We start from the raw sequence: 26,614 nt of genomic DNA, 5'->3' as shown, positions 1-26,614 counted from the left end.
AGTCTAGATACTTGTTTGGTGTTTACCACGTCTTCTACGGCAAATGTTGAGAAGCAGATTTCACTTAAATAGGTAAGAATAGTTGCGAATCTGGTCCATTGCTTGTTTCTGCCCTTCCTGGAAATTTCCTAAACAAGGCAGTATTGTACAAATTGTGTTTTCAAGGAATGAGTGAGTCTTCAGGACTTGTGAGAGCATTTCCTTGTGCATGAGGATGTTCATATACGTCTGAAAAGATAAATAGATGTATAGAAATGACTGTTTAATATAAGTGACCGCTAAATGGTTGTTTGCCTGAAACTGCCAATATGGTAGTTTCTCTCTCTGTTTTTTTTTAAACTGTAAATAGACATACAGGAATAATAAGGTTATAGAAAAACCATTAGCAGTGCCTGCTCTTCTCTGGCAGAAGACAGGGAACTAATTTTTCTGATATCTGCAGGCACACAGGTAAAATGTTTTTACTTTGGCTTGGTTCTACTTTAAAGACTATGAAATGCTTCCTCAAATACTGTAGTGTTTTTTCTTCTTTTCTAAATGCGGAATAAGTGTTTAAAAGCCAGGTCTTGTATTCCTGTCAGCAAAATATGAACTGATAATACTCAAGAGGTGAGTAGCAGGGTAGTAACTGAAACCATCAGAATTTTATGCAAGCTGATTTAGGAAAAATGCAAAAAGCTCTGAGGGATTCTATGATGTACCTAAAAATCAGTGCAGAAGCAAGAAAAATATTTAAGACAGTTGGATGGGAAGTATATGATAGAAATGATGACACTTCAAAAATACTTAAAAAATCCTTTGACATAAATGTACATGTGCATGCAGTTATTTGTGTGGTTTTATCTGTGTGTATATCAATACACATACGTATATTTATTATATGTATTCCCTCGTAGGGAAAAAATTAGGAATTACAGGAAGCATCAGTGCTTTTAAAGAGGCTATGTGAAATATCATGTATTAAATGTTCAGAAAACGTACTAGCTGATGAATGGGTGAGCCAGTTCAGACTAAAAATAAGAAAAGTTGGATTTTCTTTATATATATATATATATTTATATAAATTGTGTGTATATATATATATTTTTTTTTTTTTTTCCTTTGTTCTTGAATCACCCAAAGAGACTTCAATTTTCAGAGGCCAAGTGCTGTGTGAAAGTCAGTTTTCTTTGGGCTTTTTTTTTTTTTTTAAGCCAGATTCTTTAATAATCTGTGCAATAGGTCCAGCTCAGTTTTATAGCTCCTAACGTTACAGCTATTTTCAGAAAAGGTATTGCTGTTGAACTTATATTCAGCCCTTTAAACTCCTCTTACTGCTGCAGAAATCTGGAAGATGGTTGTATAGGAAGAAGTTATTGTTCATATACATCTAATATTGATATTGCTCATGCCAAGAAGGGAAATGGAGGAAAAGGATATGATAATTCAGTGATGATGAAATATTACTGGGGTGTCTTTGGTTCTTAAATTTATGTAAAAGGATAGTGAAAGGTGTTACAAGACTGCTTCTTATGTATTGAGGCTTAGCATGATGACTTCAAAATTTTTTTTCTTTTCTTTTTTTTTTTAAAGCCACTAACAATTTTAGCTGTCAGAGCAAATATGTGCTGGTTTACGTAGCTTTGTAGATTAAACTTCCCCAAGCGATTTGGTGGGCTTGATAATCATATTTACGAAAAGTAGATGTCAGTCTTTTATATGGTCTAGTCCTGATTATCTCATACATCAGTTTAATTCTAGTGCACATTCACTAACTTAGTAGTCACCTATTTCATTCTAGCATAGAGCAGAGCAGAATCAGGACACACTTTTTCCTCTACAGCTTGCTATAAGAATGTGATATCAATATTTTTTTCATTTCCAGTAGCATGTCAGTTCTTCTGTACTTGAACGTAGCTCATGAATAACTACTATTCTGGTTACTTACTGAGGTTAAAAAAGAAAAATAAATTACCTTATCAAATCATGCCCGATCAAAAATGGATAAATGGAGCAAATACTTATTGACCTTGCAACTTTGTTCTCGGGGTTTCTCAGACAGCTGTTTCTCCTCAGTGTTTAATTGAGAGAAACCAGGAATATAAGTGACATCACATGGGTGTTATAAGCATCCAATTGATTTTAGAGTGATAAATGTTATGAGAACAAATTATTAGTGTTTTGGGGAAAATTTTTAAACAGAAACATTTTCAATAGGTGAAAAGGGGAAAATACGATAGTGGGAGAGGGAAATTAAGAAGGTTTCAGTTAGAATTCATTAAATTAAACTTTATATATGTCTGTTCTGTATAATTTCTAGACCAACTGAATTTAGAAGCTAACGAAAATCTGTTCATTTGTTGTACCAGTTCTAGTGCAGTCCCTGCGGGTTGGAAGGTTTGGGGCAGAGTATAGTGCTGGATGGCAAACTTGGTACACTTCATCTGATTCTCTTTGAGGTTTATCATATCATTGATAACCAGATCTACTCATTAGGAATAGAAAAGGTAGGTAGTATTTGGAAGAAATTGATAAAATCTTATGTTTGTAAAGACAACTTCTTACTGTGGCATCTGGCAAGGCTTTGAAAAGATTGACAAGTTAGGTTGCTTCATCTAATTCTAATGAACTTCTGGAGCTAACTAATCAAACCTCAGTGTGCTCTGCGTGGTGGGTTTTGGTGGTTTTTGTTCTTTCAGTCTCTATTTTGTTTCTCTATTTTAGAATTTCTGTCCTTTCTTCTGCATGTGAATTCCTGCCATATGAATTGTAGTGTCTCATAACAGGTTGGAGGGTGTGCGAGGAAAGCCTGACAGCAAGCAGCAGAGTGCCCTTGAACAGAGTTTGCTGTAACACTGCCAGCAGTTGTCTTAGGTATTTTAATAAATGAGGATTTCCTCTGTCTCTTGCTCAAACACAAGAACGAAAGTACTATAAATAAGGGGGATATTTGCACTCTTCTTAAATATTATTTAATTAGGAGACTTTGCAATGAACTGGAACATTTTGAGGGGGACATTAAACACTTTTCCTTTTAACTAGGTGTTAAACCTGTTATTCTGCTCCTGCTCCTGCTTTCTTTTAGTTTGCTTTCTTTTATCTGATTACCTGACAGATGCTGCTCCTCTTTCCAGTTAATAAGTACTATGTGTATTCAGTATGGAGTAGAAAATATAGATTGGGTTGGAAGATAGATGGTACTTTAAATAAATGCTTCTAGGTCAATACTGGGATGGAGATGCTTTTTGTTACAGGTTACAAATCTATAAAGAGTAATTGACAAATCTACTCTCTCCTTAGTTCAGAGTTTAGGTATGCCTTAGAAATCTGCTATATTGCAGTAAAATTTGTGTTTTCCTTGATCAGTGTAAGTGCTGAGTATGACTGTCATTTTAGTGGTGCTTGCCGTTGTTTTTGTTAGATCTTGTTTAATTTTATTTGGAAACAAACAGGTTATATCATTATTTTTAGAGACTGAAATACCGCCTACATTTCTTCCTGCTGCCAATCTACAGTTTTCGAAGTTAAAAAAGATAGAGAATGATACGGATTTATATTTCATGCCTTTGTCCCCACCATAATCGCTTGATCTTGAAGCAGGCTTATAGATTGGTAATTTGCATAGTATCATATTAGTCTTCTTGATTATGTTTGATATTTCTCTGACGGTATGATTCATTACCATGGAAATGACAACGTAGTCTGTTTTCAAGCTAATTGCTGTATAGAACATAAAAATAAGTTCCTTGAGGTTTAAATTGCTCATGCAATTCATATCGGATGTCGATCTATGTTTGCCCAGTGTACCTGGAGTACTAATTATAACAGTAATAAAAATGGTCTGCTCATACCTTAGGAGACAAGGTGCTTGACTACCAGGAACCTGCCGGCTGAGAACGTCTGGAATAGGTTTACATACAAAATATTAGACAACCAGGGTTTGGATCATTAAATAACAGATTATGGCATCAAAAATTAGCCTTTGAGCCTTTCAGCATAAAGCTAGTGATAATAAATTCCCAGCTCCTGGGTAGAGAGTGCATTTGTATTTTCTCTTCAGCTGCTGGAACCCTGAGGACAACTAATTTCTATATACGTTCCTTGGTAGTGTTATGTACCTTCATGAGTGGGCTATGGACAGCAGAGCATGTGTATGAATGGAGTACAACAAAAAGAAAGTGCAGAAAACCTGCTTAGCGTAATACTAGATCATCTGTCAGTCTTTAAATGTATCTTTGCGATTGACAGCAGCATTGCACTCTGGGGATTATAAAAGTAAAATGGACCATGTTTGCTAAAAAGAGCGAGGCATTGCATTGTTTTTTAAATGAGGGTTCATTTTTCTGTTTCTTCTGTGGTGTTTACATCAGGGATTTGCCTGGGTACTCACGGTTCTGCTCCACTGGCATGTAAAGAGAGTAGCTGCAAAAAGGCCCCCAGGCCTTAGAATTTGCTTTCTGTATGTATTGTCTTTCTGTGTACTTTAAATATGGTGCTTTCCCTACCACTTGGCAGTCTTCAACTTTCAGAGAAAGCATTTGAAAAGAAGAGGCTAGGAAAGTACCGTGAGTGGACTTACTTGGCATCAGCTGCTTCACTGGATTTGGACTACTGTGGAGGTCCTGTGTGTTAAATTGTGTAGGAAAAAAAATATGTAGTGTAAGCTTAACAAGAGATTATAAGACCAGGGATAGGTTCTGTCTTGCATTGGATATCTGCATACGACAGAGCAAAGGAAGCTTGCTCTTTGAGTTTGTTTCATTAAACAAAAGCAATTTCTATGAAAGATTTCAATGTTAAAGCCATCAGATCCAGATGCTTCTTTTTTCCACTGAGTTTTGTCTGTTTAATGTAAATATTTTTCATGCTGTTCTAATTAAAAACCTACACTCCATAAGGTAAACAGACAGCTTTGCCAAAGATAGCTTAAGCATAAGTTGTAAACAGGCTTTACAGGGCAAAGCTTAAATGTGTGGAGGAGGATATTGCAGTTATCAAGGAGTTTCAGTTAACTAGACAACTAGACTGGTTTTTGCTAGGAACAATTTAAAACACAGCTCCCTGCCTCTCCCCACCAAAAAAAGAACTGTACAAGTACTGTTTTTTCCTTTTCTTTTCTTTCTTTCCTCTGAACCATGTTTGCTGAAGAGCCTTAGCTTCACAGGTTATTTCAGACTACGCAGTGGAAAATGATGAATCAGACATCAGTTTTTGAACCCCTAGGGTCCAGCGATCATAATTTCTTCAGCTTGGCTACATTAAAAATAGTAGCATAAAACTATGTAAACTAGGCTATATGAACTTAATACTGGACTTCAAAAACTCACTCTAATGTGAATGATAATGGATGAGAATTTAATATATCCTTCGAAACTGGCAGTAGGGAACTATTCAAAGATCTCTCAGGGAAGTATATAAGCTTTTGGAATACTGCACTAAAGCAAAGGTTATAAGACTTGGAAAAAATACACGTGAAGCTAAAATAGAAATTAACTCCTTACAGCTGCCCTCCTCTTAAAAACAAGACACTCTCCTGCACCCCTTCTCTAATTCTTGGATGTGTGATACTAGCCAAAGGTACCTTGAAAGTGTTAAGCTGTGGAAATTTGATAATAGCAAATCCCTTTTGTGCAATCTTTATTTAAAAATGCTAGTACATTGCTGGGAGAAGAGTGCTCGTGACAATCAGTGTCAGCTCTTCCTTCCCCAAAGAAATCTATATGCTGTATAAATTATGTTGGAGGAGTTATCTAAGAAAACACATGCGAGAGCCTCATTCAGAATCTTTTGCAGAAGGTGAAGGTTACTATTTTATGGCCAATTCTGAACTATACCAAAATCCAGAGTGCAGACTTTGTGACAGACATCAGCTTCCAATATTGCTCTCCTGTAGCTGTTAATTAAAGAAACAGAGCAATTTGCTTTCTAATTTGTAGATCTGAGTATAGAACAGTGCCTTTGAACCTAAACACTTTATTTCCTGATATAGGAGAGAACTGTATTTCACTGGAAAGCTTAGCAGAAGCTGGAGGTGTCCCACAGTTGAAATCCAGACATAAAGAATACTGTTTTGCATTTGGTTCATTCTCAGAATCCCCCTGTCTGTCAGCAGTAGATGCATGCCTGGAACATCTTCTGTATGGTGCTCTTCAGTGCCTCCAAAAGTTGGGAATAAAATAATAATTTAAAAAAAAAGTTTTAGAGAAGATGGACAGAAAAATAATTTTTATCAAATTAAATTTTCTTTTAAATTTGTTATCAATATTTGATTGTTTTGCAGACGTTTGCCATAGTAATGATGGGTAATAAGAAATCTTTGCAAGTGACCCCATAAAAGCGGCATGTACCAAGAAATCAGCTGCAGTTAAGGAAGAATTCTTGCTGCAGGCTCGTGAGCATAGACAGATGTTAGGCTACAAACACAAAATAATTGACTGCTCCTAGTCCGCTTGTCCTTTCTCTGCTTAATCTTCTATAGCTAAGCAGCAAAGGTGAACTCATTTGAAGAGAACCTAAAGAATGACTTGTCTTCAACAAAGAAGTTTTTGTCAAATGAAGTACGTGACTGGAGACGAGCAGATGTGCTGCGTGCCAAATGCGTTGCCTTCAACAGAACTGTGCTGTCTTATGCTAGTGGATGGTCTCGCCTTAGGGCTGATGTAAAACACTAGCACAGAAAGCCAAAACTATTGTGCTCCTAGCAGTATGCCTGGTGAGGGTCTTGAGGAGGTGTTAGTGTTAATACTACACTCGTTTCTCAAAGCAATGTTAGCGGGGCCCCACGTACCAATACTGACTGCCATTGCAACAAATGTGTTTTTAGGGAGCTAAGACTTCTTTCTCCTTTCCTCAGAAGTATTGTGCAGGATCTATTGTGAGTTGGCTGTTGATTTCATAAAACTTTTTTCCCAGTCCTGGTTGCCTAAAGAGAGAAAGGTAATTGAGCCCAATTATTTATCAAACAAAAAGTGACATTCATTTTTCTTACCCTGAAGGTACGCTGGACTCTTGGCATTACCACTTGCAATGAAATAAGTATGTGAAAACAAAGCAAACAATCTCAAGTGCCAGAAAGGAAACTCTGCTTCCTTTCTAGGGTCAGGGTTTTTACAACTAATAAGCTGTATTGAATATCTAATATTTTTAAACATAAACTTTTGAACATGGGTTAAAAGTGATGAGGTAGAATGAATAATTATTTTTGATTCAGTTGCCAAACAACAACAACATTCAAATAAATTACATTTCGTTTTTCCTAACCTCCCTCTCTTCAATGTTATAAAATCCTTCTCTGTGTTATACAGGCTGTGGATTTGTACTATCTTTGCAGTTTAATGTCTAAAATATGAAGCTAGTTAGTTACTCTGAAAGGTGAGAAGGTGAAGTACCCATCAATCCCATTTATTTACAGCTGTTTTACTTTGTATGAAATAGGCTAATACATTGAGAATGGTTTTCTTTTTTCTTTTTGAAAGAATCAGTCACATGAGGGATGGGATTGTTGTACTCCTACCATGATGAATATATAATTCTCTATAAAGTGTGAAAAACATCAGCAAGAGCTGCTGTGTCACCTCTAAGTGTTTTAAAACCTGGTTGCTTTACATTGTTGTCAGACATAAAAGCTAAAGTAGTTGAAAATACGAACCAAACTCTCTTACGTACTCATAACTGGGCTATTGAATATGGGGGATGTAGCACTTTCTCCTTTGCTCTTGTAGATTCATTGCTCCTTTTTCCTTCCAGCAAGAGCCACTTTGTAAGTCAGATCAAATTAAAACAATTTTTAAATTACTAAAACTGAATCATTTAGTATTGTGCTCTCCCTCCTCTTGTATTTTTCCAGCTTGAATTAAAAATCTAGGTACCTTCAGAAGATGATCCACTGAGTGCAGTATGCAGTTAGCCTTGGAGAATTTCTAGCGATCCAACATGACAGAATGTTGCATCAGTCCCTGGTTTCGTATGCACGTGCAGCTCTAGTAATAGTGAGAATGGCTTTAGTAACAATGAGACTACTTCAGATATAAATAGTTAGAAATTAATAGTTGTCCCTGTAAGAAAGGACATTGTGGTTTAGACTAACATGCATTAGTTTAATAGGCTGTGTAAGGAAAGAAAATGAAATGCTGTCATATTCTGGGTTCATAAAGTCAAACCTGTGTAGCTGATAGAAGGTGGCACACTTCTAATGACTATTTCATGTCATGAAGTGCAGTGAGGAAAAAAGTGAATGAATATTTAAATGGCTACTGTTTTCTCCCCTTCCTTTCCTAAAATTCATCACAAAAGAAGTATAAACATAAGAATTCCAAAGTTTTATTTATAATATAAACAAAAGATAGTATGATAAACAGCAGTCACAGAGCTGTGTAATGACTATGTAATTCTTGGCGAGTTTGCTACTGGGTTTATATCATAAACACTCAATGTTACGCTACCAAACGTTTGGATCTGTTTCACTGAAGTAGATTTCAAAAGGTACTGTCCTTTCAAGTCTGCAAGGTGTGTATATAAATTTCAGTTTGTCTAATTTTGTTACTGGAGAGTTTGTTGCTGGAGAAATACAGGATTTCATACATAGCATAATTTCTGTAGAACTCCTTTTAAATATTTAGAATCCTGTTGCTCTTAATGTGCTGAATTATCTGGGATTTTTCCTATAGGAATGGAAGCTCTTGACTCATATCAAAGAATTTCCATTACAGTGACTGCCACGAAATATTTATTATGAGGGTGTGTTGCCCAACCAACTTTGACTTTGCAGCCTTACTTGTAGTATTAATTAATAACCACTTTTAATATTAAATGAACACAAATTATTGACACGTAAGTATTCATCCAAATAGAAAGACATAGATTGTTATATAGCTCCTAATGCAGCTTCCACTGTGGTCGATGTCAACCACTCTGTTGACGTAATAGTTAAGTTGGCCTCTTTGCTGTAATTAATGTGCTGCAACTCCCTTTCCTATTTTCACATTTGCATAGTCTTTGAAAACCTGACAGAAGGGTAAGGGTGTACTATATGCAAACAAAAATAATCTCTCTTTGTCCAGACAATAGTCCTGCTGGTCTGAGATGGTCTGCTATCTCTTTTTGCTACTGTTTGCGTCAGTTATTTGATCTTAATAACAGTCTCAGTAATTGAACTACATGCCATAAATAAGCTCTTCTAGACAAGTGTGATGATTACTTCCTGAAAAATGTGGGTATCGGCCAAGTCTTGCAACAAGAACAGGGAACAAAAAATACAGGTGAAAGACGTGTTGGGCTTTGAGAAAGCCTGTAAGAACTGGATTCTTCAAGTTCTGATCTTAATAATGCTTTTGCATTCATGCCTCCTAACTGTGGCATTTCTGCACATATATGAGGGCACAGTTGTGCTGGCTGTTGCTTGTAGCATAAATGGATGTGTGAAGCTTGGGAGTTTGAAATATGACTATCCAAAGTCTTTTATCACAAATACCACTTCTGATTTCTGAGCTACATAGAAATGTGTAATTTTGTATGTGCAGGCATTTTTTCCTAAATTCTCCCAACTGGGAGTGTGTAAATATATCATCAAGGCTCTACATCACCTCTGCTTCTCTGAAGTTACTGAAATGAATACAAGAGTCTTGCTATGATAATGAATAGTACATATAACTAGAAAAGCATATTTTTGTAAGATTTCAAGTATTTTCTATTTGGTTCTCAAGAAAAAGAAATATAGAGGAAAATATGTTATGTTTTGGCTTGGTAGATTTTTAGATATAAATATGTTTGTACGTACAAAGGCTTTTTTCCCCCACGTACAATTCCTTTCTTGGTTTCATGTAAGAAAGTGCACCAGGTGCAAGGAGCAATTGGTTTGAAAACGCAGCTGTCACTTTCTGATCTTTTTGTTTTTTTCAGAATAATAAACCATTCACTGGGGGAGGGAGCGAATGGTGATAGAATTATCAGAAAGTCGATACCCCAGATTTTGTAGACAGCACAAATCATAAAATGGATATGTTAAATACAACTCTCACCCTCTAAGCAACTAATCCTTTCTCATATCTAATAATACTGTAATTCAGTATAATTAAAATCCTTCATGCATATTTGCTTTAGTTAAACATCTGGGTATAAATACTACAAGGCAAAATACATCACTCATTCAGAGTGGACTTGTCCTTGATAAGTGATCTCGTATTGTAATTCCCCTTGAGGAGACCATTCTACAGTTCAGATAAAAGCTAAATCAATAAACCCTTTAAATTGCTGTTGGGTGATATAGGTTATACTCATTTTCTAACCTTCTTGGAATGTGTAGTGGTAAATAGAAGTGTCTCCTTTACGGCCTCCTGAAAGACTGACTACTGTTCACTTTGATTGTGGGAATTTGTAACTAATCTCTGCTAAAGCTTGGGTTGTTTCTCACAGTCAGACTGCTCTTCAGCGATACTTCCAAGTGCAGTAGGAAAGGTTTTTCAAACCAAGTACGTATACTGTACTGGGGAACAGGATCTTCCCCAAGACCCTATCTATCTGTACTATCTGAGGTCCAGCAACAGCAAAATGCTCAGTTGTTTTAAGTTCTCAGAGTTTCCAGAAAAGCGATTAACACTTTTAGCTCCCTCGAAACTAAGCTATTACCGGAGAGAAGTTGAGTATAGGTTCAAACTAACCGATGTAAGTTATTTAAGTTGCTTAACTGACAAGAGATATTTTAGTGCAGTTTGACCTTCACCTTTTTTTATAATGTAGGTAAATCCTTGCACACTTACTGCACAGGAGCACAGTTTTCAGAGAGATGAGAATATATGCAGACTAGCTGTCTTACATATTTCCATTATCTTTATTTTTTGGGGGTAAGGAATTAGGATTATTTTTAAGTTGTGCCTAGAGCTGTTCAATTTAGAATTTAATTCCTGAACAGTTTTTGAATGGAACTCTTTTTATTGTATTTCTTTTATATGTGAAAACAAATAATGACCTGAATGAAATTATGAGATCCGATACTTTGGGCATTTAGGAAAATTTAAGTTCTGCAATAATATTTGTAGACTGGAAGTTGGACAGCATACATGTATTAGTATGCTGATAACTTGGGAAATCTCTCCAGCAGGAGATGTATGAATTTACCTGATCAGAGCATTGTTATAGTAGTGCTACAGCCTGTTCTTTCCAATTTTGATATAGTTGTTTTGAAGATCACTTGAGTGAGGATCACAAAAGACAGTGCAAAACCTAGAAAAATGTGTGACAGTCATGCTAAGAAAAATTACAAGTATAGACAATTTAATGAAATTATGTCTGGCTCAGTTCTGATCTAGTAAAAATGGGCTGAATGCAAAGTAAGGGAAGCTCTTCTTTTTTTAGGAGAGGTATTATACCCAACGTATTGAACCATCCTCCTTGGTTTGCATATATGGCAAATTTCAGGCATGTTCATGTACCATCCTTGGAAAGAAACTTTTGATCTCACAAAGTGTGTTGATGAAAAAGTTAGCGATGTAGCATTTTCTTCCACTGAATCTGCAATGGAAATGCCATTCAAAGCTGGTATGGAATGAGAGGAAAAAATGAATGTGTCGTCACTGCTGTTCTATGTCAATTAGATATTCTCTGAGCAGGTTTAGTTCACAAAGTTCTTGATGCAGCTGAAGAAGAGCTTGTATCACTGGGAACCCGATAAAAATAAAAACTGGAGTGAAGTTAAGAGGTACATTTTGTTCCATCTAGAAGACATACCAGGTGCTGGCTGCTGATGGAGGCATATGCTAAGGAAAGAGTTAGTGTCTGAGAAAAGGAAAGTGTAGGAAGTGAGATGGGCATTGGTTTTCAGCATTTGCTTTTTATATCTGCTTATTAACATAGCTGCATTTCAGCAATCCAGAAGGATTTTCTCAACTGCAAACACATATATGCATGAAACTTGGTAAGAACATTGTTCTTTAGCACTTGATTTGCATTCTGTATGTGGTAATTTAGCTGTTTCTTCCCTCCCCATGTAATTCTCATTATGATGTATTCAGAAAATAAGTATTTTCAGTGAATTAAAAAGATTATAGTGGGAAGGGATAGAAACATTTATATTTGCACTTGATAATGCTTTCTATTGTATTTATGCTGAAGGAGCATCATGACCTTGTCATGATCAGGAGTTGAGTAACTGAGTGTTGTGAGCCCTGGCAAACAGGACAACGCAAATAGGAACTGAGGGTGATGAGCCTTGGTATGGTCTGCAGATCAACAAATAATGGCATAGTAATACCTGAAACTGCTGGAAGGTATACCCCCAGTATCATCGAGGGTTGATTTGATTGTAGGCTTGTACTGACACCTGATTATAAAACCAACCAGTAGCAGAGACTGGAGGGCAGGCAATGTAAAAAGGAGCAGGGGGAACCATCACACGTTGGTGCCCATCTGCCACGCAGTGCACAGCACTGAGACCCTTTGGAGAAAGTGCTGTGTTTTCCCCCATGTGCGACTGTGCCAACTCATTGGAGTGGCAACTGGGGTGCATCTTGGGCAGATGTATGGGGAGGGTGTCGGTGTGGCTGTGTGAGGCTTGTCCTGACGCAGATGGTCCCTTGCTTGGTCCACTTAACAAATTGAGGTTAGCAGTATCTCATTACCTGGTGTTCCTTTTCCCCTCATGACATTCTTGTCTGTTCACTAAGGATGTTTACTTCAATGAAAAAAATGATCCAGTCGTGATTCTGGATCATTCGGATACTGACGTGATAGATGCCTCAGAAAATCCGACGTGAAAACAAAAAAAAACGCTGCGTTTATGAAGTGTTTTAGGCACTGAACAAGTAAACATGGTAGGAACACTGATGGAAAGAAGGGAGCAAATTGCCTGAATGTTTTGTCATAGACCTCAAGTGTTTTCTGAAATAGAAGTGTTAAGTGAAAACCACCAAAGATTTCATTAAGAATTGATCCAAATCTCACCAAAGTCCTACACACTAGTAAGATAAGTTTCAGAATGGATGGATGGCATGGTGATTAATAAGGGTAATCCCTACTGACCTAAAATTTCTATTATAAACATAAAATTTTATATCCAAGTTTTTGGAAATACAAATTTGTCTTAGAAGAAAATATATAAATAAACCTAATGTAAAAAAAGTAAAGCATGTTTTGCCGATCTATTCTATCATGTTATCCATTGGAGTCTATCCATTCACATGTTATTCTGTTTTTTAGATATATTACTGATGAACCATCAAGCTATAAATATCACAGGCAGTTTTTATTAGACAATTACATTTTATTAAGCTTAACTGTTTGAAGACTAACTTCATACAGACTTTATAAAGAGAAAAATCAATATGGTTTTAGGTATTGGTCCAATGGGAATAGCAGCTGTTACTTAACTTTTTATGTTATCACTTTTTTTTTTTTTTTAAAACTTGAGTTTCAGTACATTTTTGAGGGAAACAGAAAGAAGCATTTCACAGGATAAAGAACTGTTGAAATAATATGCATATCTCTATATATCATCTGTTGAAAGGAGGGCCATGAAGTAGATAGATATTGTGATATATTGCAATGTTTCCTGCATACAGCTATTTCTGGATAACTTTCTATGGTTGAATTTGAAAGGGCTGTATCTCTGTTACAGAAATTTGCAGTATTTTGGCAAGCATTAGATAGAGAAATAATTTCGCTTTTATGTCCCTTTCATTTATTTTGCATTTCTTGTTCTTTAAAATCTACCTAATTTCTTTTTTTGTTTTCAGTGTTTCTCTTTAATGTTTCGGAAATCAATATCTTTTTGAAATTGCCAGTTCTCTTGCTTGCTGGGTACTCGTGTCTACTCCTCATAATTTGTATTCACTAGTTGTTTTACATTTTGTTACTCCAAATTTCCCTGACGTCAATTGTGCTGGAAACAGTATTTTGTAGTTAAGGAGTCAGAGACACGGCAGTGGACCTGAAGTTCTTTATTTAGCCCTCTTAATTGCTTACCTGGGACTTGCCAATTCTTTTGGGCTGCTCAGGTATTTCTGACTCTCGTGTAGATTTCAGTTTGCTCTTCAGAACTTCATATTTATTTTCTGCTGCTTCTGTATCTTCTTTTCCACTCGATGACTTTTGTCCTGTTTCTGTCTTTCTACAATTCATATTCTCTCCCATGGGATCATACCTTGATCCTTAGCAGATACAGCTGTATTTTTCTCTTCAGCTTGCCTGTCTTTTCTCTTTACTTTCTTTTTTACCTGATTGTATCACATTGAGAAATACAAATGAAGTGACGTTATGGCTAAAGTCAAGACAATAGTTTTGTTTGGTTGGCCAATATATGACCCTAACAAGCAATGCATTTTGGGGCTACTATTTAACTGTATTTAAAATAGAAATGCAATACATCTGTACAATTCAAGAAAAATGCCTAATATAGTAGCAACAAAACCAAATTCAATTATTCTCAATAGACTAGGGGCCTGCACTTAAGTACAGCTTATAAGAACATGGATTTCTATCCAGAACAGCGCTTATATATAATTAGGTTTTTTGAGTATTTTAAGCAAGTGTTTGAAGTTTAGTGAGGACACAGTTCAAGACGTGGAGAATAATTTTTGTAAGTTATATAACCAGAAGTGAAAAAGACATCCTGGATGTGTGAGTGGAACAGCATCATCGTTGTGCCAATACAAACAAAAAAGTAACAAGGAGTTAATTGAATTATTTTTTAGTATCTTAAAAATCCTAAAGAAATGAGTTGCAGCATGCATGGTCCTGTGTTTTGTACAAGCACAGGATAATAGTATCTTGAGATAATCTGTTTTCACAGTGGAATGAACAAAGGTAAAGGTGGTTTGATAGCATAAAGACAAATTTAATGGTAAATTGTTCAAAGTTGTCCTTTCTGGCAGAAAATGAACTACACAATTGCTTCTATCTATTCTGCTTATTGTTCTAATGCTACTATAAAGGCGTGAAGAGCAGGTGCAAGGACAGACCCACTAGCAGAATTGCTGAGCGGGTGACAGGCATTATAAGGAGCTTGGGTTTCACTTTTCTCATTTTGTGCCAGATTGAGTAAAACAAATACCTAGAAATCCTTCTGCTAGGTAGAACGGAATATTCCTACTGTGTTTCCTTTAGTTTTCTGAAGGGATTTGCAGGGGTTTTCTTTTGTATAATAATCTAGCAGATGGATTAAAAAAAGAAAAAGAGGAGGTTTATTGCAAGCAAGCTAGCCCCAGATAGTTTTGAAAAGTTTACCAGGAGTCCAAGACAGATTCTGGTATTCCCCTAGATGAGGCTTTAATATTGTAAGATCAAGGAAGCGATGTCAGAAGAGTCAACTAAAACTGACAAATTTTCTACTGATGTCTGGGAGACAGGATAAGAACTTTTACATATTTCTTATATTATGTGGCTTTTGTAACAATTTCTGTACAAAAAAAGTTGTTTTCATCAGGTTATTGGTACTGTCTGTTCCGGACAAGGCTCATGCTTGCTCTGCCACCACTCTGAGCTAGTAAGAAGACAATTTAACATGGTGCTGACCATCGGGTAATGAGAGGCAGTCCTCAGAAGCTTGGGCTCAATGGTGTGCAATGACGCCTTTTTTTTGCATTTGCCAACAATGTGTTGATAGTATCTATGCTAGTTTTATCCTTTATTTTATCTTGTTAATTTGGTAGCACCAATTATGCAACAAGTTCACCTCACGCTCTTGATGCTTTTTTTTAAAATTCTTTTTACACTTGTGGGACATCCACAATGTGGCACACTTTATACCCTATCATTTGAGAATTATATAATCAATATGCAATTATTAATTAATATCTTGTGGTAATAATGGTTTAGTGATATATTGACATATTGAAGTAATATTTTGGAGTGAGATGTCCCAATTAATTTGAAAACTGAATGAAAATTAAGAAATATTCACCCTCAAAGCAAAAAATATGCAGACCTCCCATTTTCTGATTATAACTGAATACACTCAGTCATTCCAGGTCAACCAAGTTTAGTAGCAGATAGGACTCTGGTACTGGTGATATTCCTTAATCTCAGATGTCAAAGTGCATAAACAAAAACTTAAATATTAAACTAGCCATATCGCTTGCCTACAAAACACAATAAGAAAATAATTAGTTTACATTTGATGCCTTTCCAACCATGAGGTTGTCCTTACTCTTTATGTGCCTAGCTTATTCGAATTCATAGCACCATGAAGGAGTAAAAGGATACAGGAGACAGTGAAATTGGATGCGACAGATTTGTTGGCAAGAGTTTCCATGATTCAGGGAAAAAAGTGAAAAAAAGGGAAAATATAGGCTTAAAATTAGGAAACTTGGGGTTTTTTAATATTCTGATTTTGGTAGATTGTGGGAATACCTCCCAGAGGTGGTGGCAGAAGTTCCAAGGCTTCGAGCTTAAAGGGCTGAAACACTGTAAACTGTCCAACAGAGAACAGTAGGAGAAGACAATATAATAGTCAAAGTTTTTCTTCTTGAATTTCTAAATTTCTGTAAAAATGTCTGGAACAATTTTAATCAAATGGAGGGGTTTTTCATTTCTTCAGTTGAAAAAGATTAAGATTTATTTTTTGTAATGACCCTAGATTCAATCACATTAACACAAGAGCATATGAAAGAAGAGAGGAAGAATTATACTGAATAGACTGTTTTATTCATGTTTGAGCAGAACTAATGTAGAAGTTCGGATGCAACAGCAATTTTAAATATTTGGAAATTGTGAAATTAGAAAAAAATAATTTGGAAATTGGGAATATTTGGAAAAAAAATGGAAAATTTGTTGCTACAAGACAAGCTTAATATAATCATATTTTGTAATGGTAGGAATTAAAATAGGGAAATTTCTTTCTTCCAAATTTTAACATATATATCTCTCTGTTGCTAGTAACCCAATTATTTTGTTAATACCTGCTATCTCAAATGTAAGACAGATGGATTAGCAATGCAGGTGCAGATGCATTTTCTCTAAATCCTGAAGCAGAGTAAGGATTTTGATAATCTGTAACTAAAGTTGTGTTCAAAGGTGATGCCTTTCTAACAAGTCACTAGGCTTTGGCAGCAGAGGCTGCTCAACATGAGTGAGCCCGTTTTGGCAGCCCTGGTGTGAGCAGGCAGGCTGCCAGTCTTCATCGGTATCACTACTCTACTGTCAGTACGACAGCTGTGTTTGTTGGTTTACTGTCATGATCTGGGTATTTGTGCAATGACTACTGTACCGGCTGAATTCAGTTATGTTCAGCAGCTTTGTTCCACCTCCAGTCTTTCACAGAAAACATTACCCTGATGATGCTTATTGCTAGGCTTCCTCTACAGTCAGTAGGAGAGACAAATCTCGCTAGAGAGTGATTCGGTCCCGAGTCACTGCATTCCCTGCCCAAAGGGGTTGTTCCTCTCCTTCAAATATCACAGAATATAAAGAGATTAGCCCATGTCAGGCTGCAGTTAACTTTTGTGAGACGCCCTTGGCATTGAAGGACCGCAGAAGCAGCCAGTCTGGGCTGCCTTGCTTGGGCAGCTTTGTGGCATTCACTGCAGCGAAGGGACTTTAGGCTCCCTTAGCAGAAATCACAACTATTTTCTTATTACAGCTTATATTATCAATACAATTTCCAGGCCATCTCAGGTCTCTCTAAGTGCAGGAGAACCCTAATTTTCACACTGCTCATTGCTTTGGCTTTTCTCCCTGCCCTAATAAATACTCACAAGATCACCATTTAACTTACATTTTCCAATCACCAGACCATGGATTCAACACCTCCTTGTTCTTTTCTTGGTGTCTCTCAGCAATTCAACAGTGTCAGGATTTGATTTCTGGTAACACAGAAGATGCTTAGGTGCTTGTGGTGCTGGGTAGCAACTGGTAAGGAATTTAGGATCTTAGTGATAAATGAAGGGTTAGTCAAGCACATGAGTCCTTTAACTACCAATATCACCTTTATCCTGACTTCCTCAGATGCTAATTTGAAAAATTATTTACTCATATATTTAAAAAAAAACATGGTATGGTTTATTAATGCAATAAATCTAAATTAGTAGTATTAGATTTTTGAGAAGTGGCACATGACACAAAGTGGGTAGCTTATGATTAAGACAAGTCACATTTATTTTTAAAAATAGAGTAGGGGAAGTTAATTTAACTAGCTAACCTTTTACTGTGTTGTTTGCCCTTCCACACCCAGTAGAAATGTTGAGTGGAATTTGGAAAATATAGATCATACTGCCAGCTGATCTCACTATGCATGTTCCTAGTATGATTATAGGATTCCAGCTTGAATTTAAAAAGAGTACTGCTGTGGCATCTCTGCCTCGAATGCATTAGCCCTAGGTTTATACATCTCATTTGTGTGCACGTTTATATATGTATATATTGTGTGTGCATGGTTACGTACATAGAATCAAATGATCTGGGACTAATTTGTCATCTTGTTGCCTCTGGGTTAATAAAAAAAAAAGTTTTACAAGTTCCATTTCTAAAACTTGATTATAGCTGATCAGTGAACTTTACTAAACTAAGTTATTAAACAATGAAATAGACTTTCAGAGGTTACCCATTGACAGTTTTGTCAGGGAAAGTAGAAATATTTCAATTTCAATATCAACTGAGATAAGAGCTTAGACAGAGAGTGAGATTTCCTATAGATGTCATGATGTTGGTAGGTTCTTTTTTTATTAAACAGCAGAATTAAATGTAAAATTACAAAACAACTACAAGATTAAATTATACAGCTAGCTGAGGCAGAAATGTTGAGGTGACTGTATTGTAAGAGATGTTGGAAAAAAGCATTGCTGGTTATCTGAGGAGACTAGTGTAATGGTGCTGTATTTAAGGGTAATAACATTGAGGTCATAGCCAAATGTTTTAGATACGCAGTAGAAAATCAGACCAAATGCAGTATTAGGGACATAAATGATGAAGAATATCAGAACCGAAAAGGGTAATGTTAGCTATCAGGAAAAGAATGGTTTTGGTGTGATTTCCTATTAAAAACTAAATCCTGTAGAACTGATGTGAAAGTCAACTCTACATACAGAGACCATATTTATGCAGTCTATATTTGAATAGTTGTAAAGAGTTTAATAACTTCCTTTTCAGAAGATGTCTGTTCGCTATTACAACTGTATAAATCCACTAAGGATTCATTGCTCTAGGTAAAGTGCCTACTGAATGATAGCTTGAAGAAGAAAATAGGCTCATCACACCTACTTGTATGTTTGGGAGGATGGGTCATTTTTCCGTGGGATCAGTCACAGGGTTTTTTACAGTCCTCTCTCATGACGATAACTCTTTGCTTTTGTGGCCTGTGCACTTTCCAGTGTGTGAATACAAGTTGGGTTTTTTTTGTTGTTTTTTTTTTCTTTGGGTCATTATTTTCAGTATCACATTATACGTGGTGATTCAACTTGCTGTGTCATTTCCTGGGGGCAGGTATCTACGCCAGCTGCAAGTTTTCAGAAATCTCCTTTTGCTCATTTACTCATTGATGGGAACTGGCAGTTGCATCTTTCCCCTGATGAGTCATTGATTCTACACAGCCAAGAGTCTGCCATAAAGATGCTAGATTGTTTTGGTTTATTTACGATGAGTGCATTAAAAAATAAGAGGAAATAGATGCAAAGGACCTGATTCTCTAGTTGCTACCTGTGTAGAAACCAAATAAAATGAAACAGCGCTGCTACCATTTTGTGGGGCGTTAAAGTTAGAATAAGTCGGGCACTTAAGTCTATTTAAGTGGTCATAACTGCTATAGTCTGTAAGTACTGACAATGTGATTTTTATTTGAACTGTTAATAAATCAAGCCTGGACCACAGGATCATACATAATTTTCAGTAGGTAGGGGTGAAACATTCCAACCGAATATTTTGCACAAATTATGAAGGCCAGATAAATAAAAATTTTCCTTGGCTCACCCTAAATCCCCAAGTCTTTGTGGTCATTTTTCATCCTCCTCCCTCCCCCAGTCTGAAACACAGTGTTTAGATAATGCCCACATGTAAAACACATAACGTACATGCCGTTTGAGTATGGAGAACAATTATACCTGACAAAGGCTGGATTTCAGCGAGAGTTTGTCTGCTGATCAACTTAATGCTTATATGATTTTTTTCAAATGTTATTGTTAATTCAGAGCTGACTGAAATCAGATAAAAGTAGGTTAGGTACTAGTATAGTATGTTATATATATACACACACTATAATTATATTTAGTAGATATTGCATACTTTTAGATAACCTGATCATTCTGTTTGTTAATCATTAATAAATTACTTCCCTCCCACTGAATTTCTAGTTTAAAAATGCTCATATTTAGAGAGAGATAAAAAGCAGCATTGCAGTTATCATTGTCAATGGTTTCTGTCTCGTTTGCCTATTTTACAATTTTAGAGATTGTTATCTTCAACTTCCAGATATGTTGATTTAGAATTGTGATGAATCTTTTTCTCACTTGAATATAGACCACACTCATGTGTACGCATCTGCCACCAAGAATATCTTTAAAAGGTTGCTTTAGAAACACCTGGGCAATCATGCAATTTGCAGGTGTACTTTCTAAGCAGTATTTACTGTTCATGATGCATGAAAAGGAATACAATCTACTCTTTTCTTAACTATTGCTGCTTTAAAAAAAAACAGCCAAACCCATGAGGCTGTGACCTTCTCATCATCTCACCTAATTTTCTTAGAATTTATAGTAAGATGACCTAAGCTATTAATTGCAATTATAGCAGGAAAGTTTTAAAAAAAGAAAGAGTGACTTGAGGAATATAACCGATAACAGATTTGCTGAAAGACACATCTATCTAAGTTTGTCTTAAACTGCAGGTTGTGTTTCAGTTTTCTCTTTTGTTTTAAGGATTGTTTTTTTTTTTTTTTTTCATTCAGGGACATTTATGTACCATAAATAATTGAAATCTTTATAAAAGTTTTATTTCAAAGACAGGCTTTATAAACCTAGTGGGAAAACAAAATCAATTTTACTTTGTCTTGACATATTACATATTATTCAGTGAGAAATAAACTCAATCCTTATTTTGAAGACTAAAATCTTAACTTCTAATATTTAAGGAAATAACAGTCAGAGGTGGAGTGATCTCCGGGGCACAAGTCTTTCTAGTTACTAGACATTTGTCTCTGTTGCAAACTGAAAATTAGAATCTGTTGAAATGTTTACTATAATCTATTAAATCATGTCAGTAAGAATAATAGAAGAGTCAAAACAGCTGACTAAGCTTAAAACTATAAGTGAATATCATTCCCTGAAAACAAATGATATTGGAATTTACACTGACACTACATCAATTGGCTGACGGTAAAAGCAAAATAACTTGCAGTTGGAGTACTACAGATGACCTTAACATGCAGAGCATTGCTAAATTGTTCTGTTTCATAATGAACATTTGTAAAAGCACATTAATGTGCTAAAATGATAATGATTCATTTTAATCCCAGGTGGATATGCTGATAATGACACTTTATTTTGCAGAATGGTGTAACTAGTGTAACCCAATATTCGGAGAACAGATTTAATCTGTGTATAATTACTTAGTGGAGTTTCCTAGGCATGGGTTTAACTTATTTTGGCCACATATAATTATACTGCAAAGTGAGTCGAGAACCCTGACAGTTTTGGAGGATCGGAAGATTGCAGAAAGTCACTGGGATTTCATGGTGTTTATGGCAGGGTGGTACAGCAGTGACACATCGCATTCACTGAGTCAACTTCTTCCAGAATTGTACTGGAGTACAAAACTGGCATCCAAGTTCAGCATATGCAAATTGTTCAGTTTAGAGCTTATTTTTCTGGCTGCAAGAATCCACTCTCCTCCACATCCACATAATTTGTCATTAAGTTTAACATTTCACTGTTTTCCTACTAAAGTTCCTTCTCTTCCTCTCTCCAACGTGGTGAGGGATGATGCCATCCTTCTTAAAGGGCCATGTGTTTCATTCATGTTCCTAGATATAGATTAGGTGTTCCTTCAATTTAAATCTTCTCTGAATTCAGAGGAATTACACCGTTTTAAGTCTTGTTGATATCTGGTCCAATTGCTTTACATCTTGCAGTTGTTTCTTAATTAGACAAATAATCTTCTTGTTAGTTAATCAAATTCAGAGGAGTTTGCTGATGTTCATCAGGACAAAAATCTGTATTTGTGATTATATATTTTGATTTATATGTTTTCACAGATGAAAGAAATATTACTATGTCATGTTAGAAATAGTTACTTTATGTAACATGAGCTACAGAAAAAAAACACCATTCTTTTAATATAACGGCACAGCTGCAGAGTGTGGCCATGCTGATGTGGAAAAGTGATTTTACTTCTAGAATTGCCTATCTATCCACACTTAAAATCGTATCGCATATATGTGTGTGAAACCTTCCAAAGAGTACTTATCAAATGTTTGGGTCTCACAAATTTTGGTCAAAGAGAAGAATAAGAAAAACAATTGACCGTGGATCTTTCCTTAAACCCAGTCCTGAGAATTTTGTTAATATTAAAGTGTAAAAATGAAGATATATTCAGTTTTGTGGGAGAACATGAGAGTTCTTGAATAATCTAAGTTATTCATGATTAGACCACCGTATTTACCGATTTACCTTTTTTCACTTGAATTGCACTTCGTTGGTCTAAATGACAGAAGTTTACAATGTAGAAATTGAGGTCACCAAAGCAGGTGGGCTAATCCAAGGGTCTGTTGGCTATCACACAGGTGGAGAGTCAAATTTTACTGTCTTCAAGTACACTGGCACTGTTCTTGGACACAATGCTAAGAGTATCAATGCTTGATATCAGGGATAATATTGTCCAGAATTTAAAACCTTTGAGGATCTAATAGTTAATAGATCTGATAGGTATGTCTTGTATCTTCATTCTTCTTTGCTTTTTTTAAAATTATCTTGTAACAGTTCTGAGGATTGAGTTTGTTTTGTGACTCACAGTGGTAAGTTGTTGGCTTTTTGTCTCCCTCTGCCTGCCTAGTGTGGCATAAAATATAATATGAAAGAAAATATAAGTGCATGTATGGTTTATATTAAATTTAATTTTAAAATTTGGGAAATGTTCTAGTTTATGCAAATTGGTATGTATCAGTATTTACAAGACAACAGAGTGAAACCTGTGCCAACTGAATACTCATGGGGAAGCATAATTGGCTACTGCCTTTAAATGCTCAAGATAAACTGGAATTGGAAGGGGTGTGCATGTTACTTTAAAGTGATGTTAAGACAGTGTTGCAGGTCATTTTTTTAAATGCAGGGTTTAACTTTAAACAAAAGCACAACATTTCAGTAGCAAAAGAGACCAATAAGTCTAACACAATTTTTGTGATGCTTAAAGAGGAATGGAAGTGATGACCTTACTGAAACTACCTGATTACTTTTAGCAGGAGAAAATTCCTCCTTGACCTCTGTTCCTCAGCAGATTAAGATGGGAGTATTCTCTGAAGCTTTTTAGGCTGATTACACATAACGTTGTTACTCCCACTGATGTGGGCCAGCTCTTTTACAGTGATGTATACCTTGTTTAAAATCACCCATAGCTGGAGTGGTAACAAAATAACTATATGTTTTTCTATATAAATCTTAATGCAGGAGATTTTATTTACATTGCATGTAACAACCAGAATACTAATATTTATCAGGTATTCTAGCACAGGCTAGATTTAATTCATATAACAGTAGGTCCTTTCTTTCAATTTGATAAAAAAATTTGAACCAAAACCTCCATTACTTATGAGTGCTGTTTGGTGACTAGTAGGTGCTCATAGCTGAGTCCTGGCATTACCTCCTTACACTGACTTTACCCAGTCATTCTCAGAGTCACTTCTTGTTCCCCGACTAGATCTCCAGTTTTTCTTTTCCCCTGGTGGATGAACATAATCGAAATGGTCTGAAAACAGTTTCTTAAAATAAAGTTCCTCCACAAATTTAAAGAAAAAAAAGAAAATTTATAAAGGGAATAAAATACTGACAGCTGAGCTTTTTATCTACCAGCTATGGAACACATTAGAAAGGCTGTAGTTTTTATTTTACCATCCTGGGAAAATGTAACATTTTTTGGTATTAAGGGGGGGAAATCTCTCTCCTCTTTTCATTTTCAACTCTCCTCTAAAGGAGAACTACTGTAAAATGAAACAGACGACCTAGCAATTGTGCTGAAGATCTTCACTGAAAGTGTTGGGTGCTCCGTTGCAGACCAAAAGTTGCTGGAGTTTTTTTGCAGCAACAAGCAGAAATTGGAGATCATTTGTGTTTCATTAGATATGCAAACTCAAAGAACTCTACGCTTTTTAATTTGCAACGTTCTGTCAAAGCTGAATATAATTATTGCTGAAACTTCAATATAATGTTAAGATTCTTTGGCTAAAGTCTTGTGTTGATGAAAGAGACATTTTATTCACTTTCATCTCTTCTAGGTATCTAAGGTATCTAGGTATCTAAGTATCATTTAATATAGAATATTTTTCTTTTTTCATAAATCTAGCGTATTTCATGAGCTGTCTGTTGCTAAAATAGGACTGATATTAGACAGCACATTTAATTTGCTTTACTGAGTTTCTTTGCTGAAGTGTGTATTCAAAATCCATTAAAAGAGCATTAAGATTCCTGTTTAACTTCAAGGTCTTGAATCCAATAATAAGATAGTATTGATATGTTGCAGAGTTGAGGTTCTTTATTCCCCTTCCTTAGAACCAGAGGTATAGCAAGGAGGAAAAAAATAAAATAAAATTAAACTTAAGTTGTAGAAGGAATGGATGTTTCAATTCACTGATCAGTCTTCCTCAAAATGACAATTTTAAATGAAAAAGTATGTTGTTTTAGAATTAACTGTAATGTTTGTTTTTTTTTTTAAATGGGGTATGAGAGTTGGATCTGTATGTCATTCAACCTAAAACAATACGAATTGGATTTATTTCATTGGGGATTTTGTAGAAACTTTAAAATGTATAGTTACATTCTGGGTGAAAATTACCATTTTGAAAAGGATAGAATATTTTGACTTACCCATTAATTCATAAGTAGGTTTGATTCCTCTTAGCATATTTGTCAGTTCTAGTTTATACTGTAGGGATGTTTAAGTGAGGAGAAATTGTGAAATGAAATAAATTTGACGAAGTTAAAATAGATCTGAATCATCCTTCCCTCAAATTACTGGGTGTCACAAAACCTCATACTTTCAAAGTTTTGCTTGGTTTCTTGCATGGAAAATCTTTTAACATAAGAAAAATCTCATGCAATGTACCATCACTCATGTTAAATACATCCTTTCTGTCTCCTGCTCATCACAGACAATACACCATTTGCAGTGTTTCAGTCTGATAATTTGCATACTTAGATGCAGCACGTCATTTTGACATGTAAAACATCTATTTATCTATGTTAGGAGAAATCAAGTTATTATATAGGTGAATGGGGGACACACTCCAATTTGGAATCTATAAAGAGTGTTGGAATTAATTCAATTTGGATGAACTAAGACTGTTTTCAAATGCATTGAGTAATGTTTTGAGAAGATCTCATGCTTCTATTTTCTGTGTTAGACAGGGCTATGAAGAACTGGAAAGACAGCTGAAAGAAGTCTTTAAGGAAAGGAGCAATATTCTTCGTCAACTGTCGAAGACTTCTAAAGAACTTGAGGGAATTAAAGTAAACCTCCAGGTTAGGTTGTGTCTCGGTTTCTGTAGGATTAATTACCTTTATTTTTTCATATTGATATCTATTTATTACAAAAAATATGCTTTTTATAATATGTGAATAATTATTATTTTGTCAATCTTGTACTTAACAGAAAACCGATGTTTTTATGGAAAATGTAATCCTAATGAGTTGGGCCCTTTGTCCACTTACTCAAAGAAAATATGAAAATAGAGCATAGTAGGACAAAAAAGGAAGGGAAGGAAAAAGAATAAGCTGTCTTCATGGAGTTACCACACATTTGTCCTGGCAGCTACTATAAAGAATTTCCTTTGCTGTTGCAGGTTGCATCTTTGCTGATGAGTTACATATACTCAGCCTAGTTTAGCTGCTCACTTTACCTACCCGACGTGCCATCTACATGGACTGACTGGATTTACCACAGGACATTACTTTACAAGTTTAGCTGACAAATTTGGGTAGATAAGCCTGCGGCTAGAGCTGAGACACCTCTGTATTTAACTTTTGGGTATCATGGGTAGGCTGACAGGGCAATAGTCAGATTGACTCTGGAATCAAATTAGCTCCTCAGAGCAAAACGTAGATTAAAAGTCCTTCTCTGGATTTGAGGTCCTAAAATCACCAGATATTCAGTTAAGAACCTTTTCCAGATATAGCCTGTTGGTCTGGTAAAAATATTCAGACTCATTATCAGTTGAGATTTGTCTCTGTATGTCATGCCATTTTAAAGGGTGGTATTTTCCTGACATTGCATTTTTATCATCGTGTTGATGTAAGCTAGATGGGAAAAATATAAGGAGTAGCATCCCTATATCTGTTCACAGGAGAATGCTGGTATTGTGTCTCAATACTGTGCTGTATTATATTATTATCTTGTCTTATATTTCAGACTTCTCTGGTTCTAATTAACGTGAACTAGTTTTAATTAATGTGAACTGTGGCCTGTTGAACCTTTTCTCCTCTTTTTTTTTTTTTTTTGAGTGCTTTAGCATTCTTTG

The 26,614-nt window shown here is 35.6% G+C and overlaps 1 protein-coding gene across 1 annotated transcript in view; it reads left to right on the top strand.

Annotated features, from left to right (window-relative positions):
* LUZP2 (leucine zipper protein 2) overlaps positions 1 to 26,614 on the top strand; it is a gene marked incomplete at its 3' end in the record, with an annotated part of 198,263 nt that overhangs the window by 63,583 nt on the left and 108,066 nt on the right. The window contains exon 2 of the mRNA XM_082318626.1: positions 25,502 to 25,619. Coding sequence (XP_082174752.1) covers positions 25,502 to 25,619 — 118 coding nt within the window. The remainder of the gene's footprint in view (positions 1 to 25,501; positions 25,620 to 26,614) is intronic.

This window comes from Platalea leucorodia, assembly GCF_965183815.1.
Source record: "Platalea leucorodia genome assembly, chromosome: 7".
Classification (NCBI taxonomy): Eukaryota; Metazoa; Chordata; class Aves; order Pelecaniformes; family Threskiornithidae; genus Platalea; species Platalea leucorodia.
The sequence above is the reverse complement of the archived record's forward strand: the minus strand, read 5'-3'. Positions and strand labels throughout refer to the sequence as shown.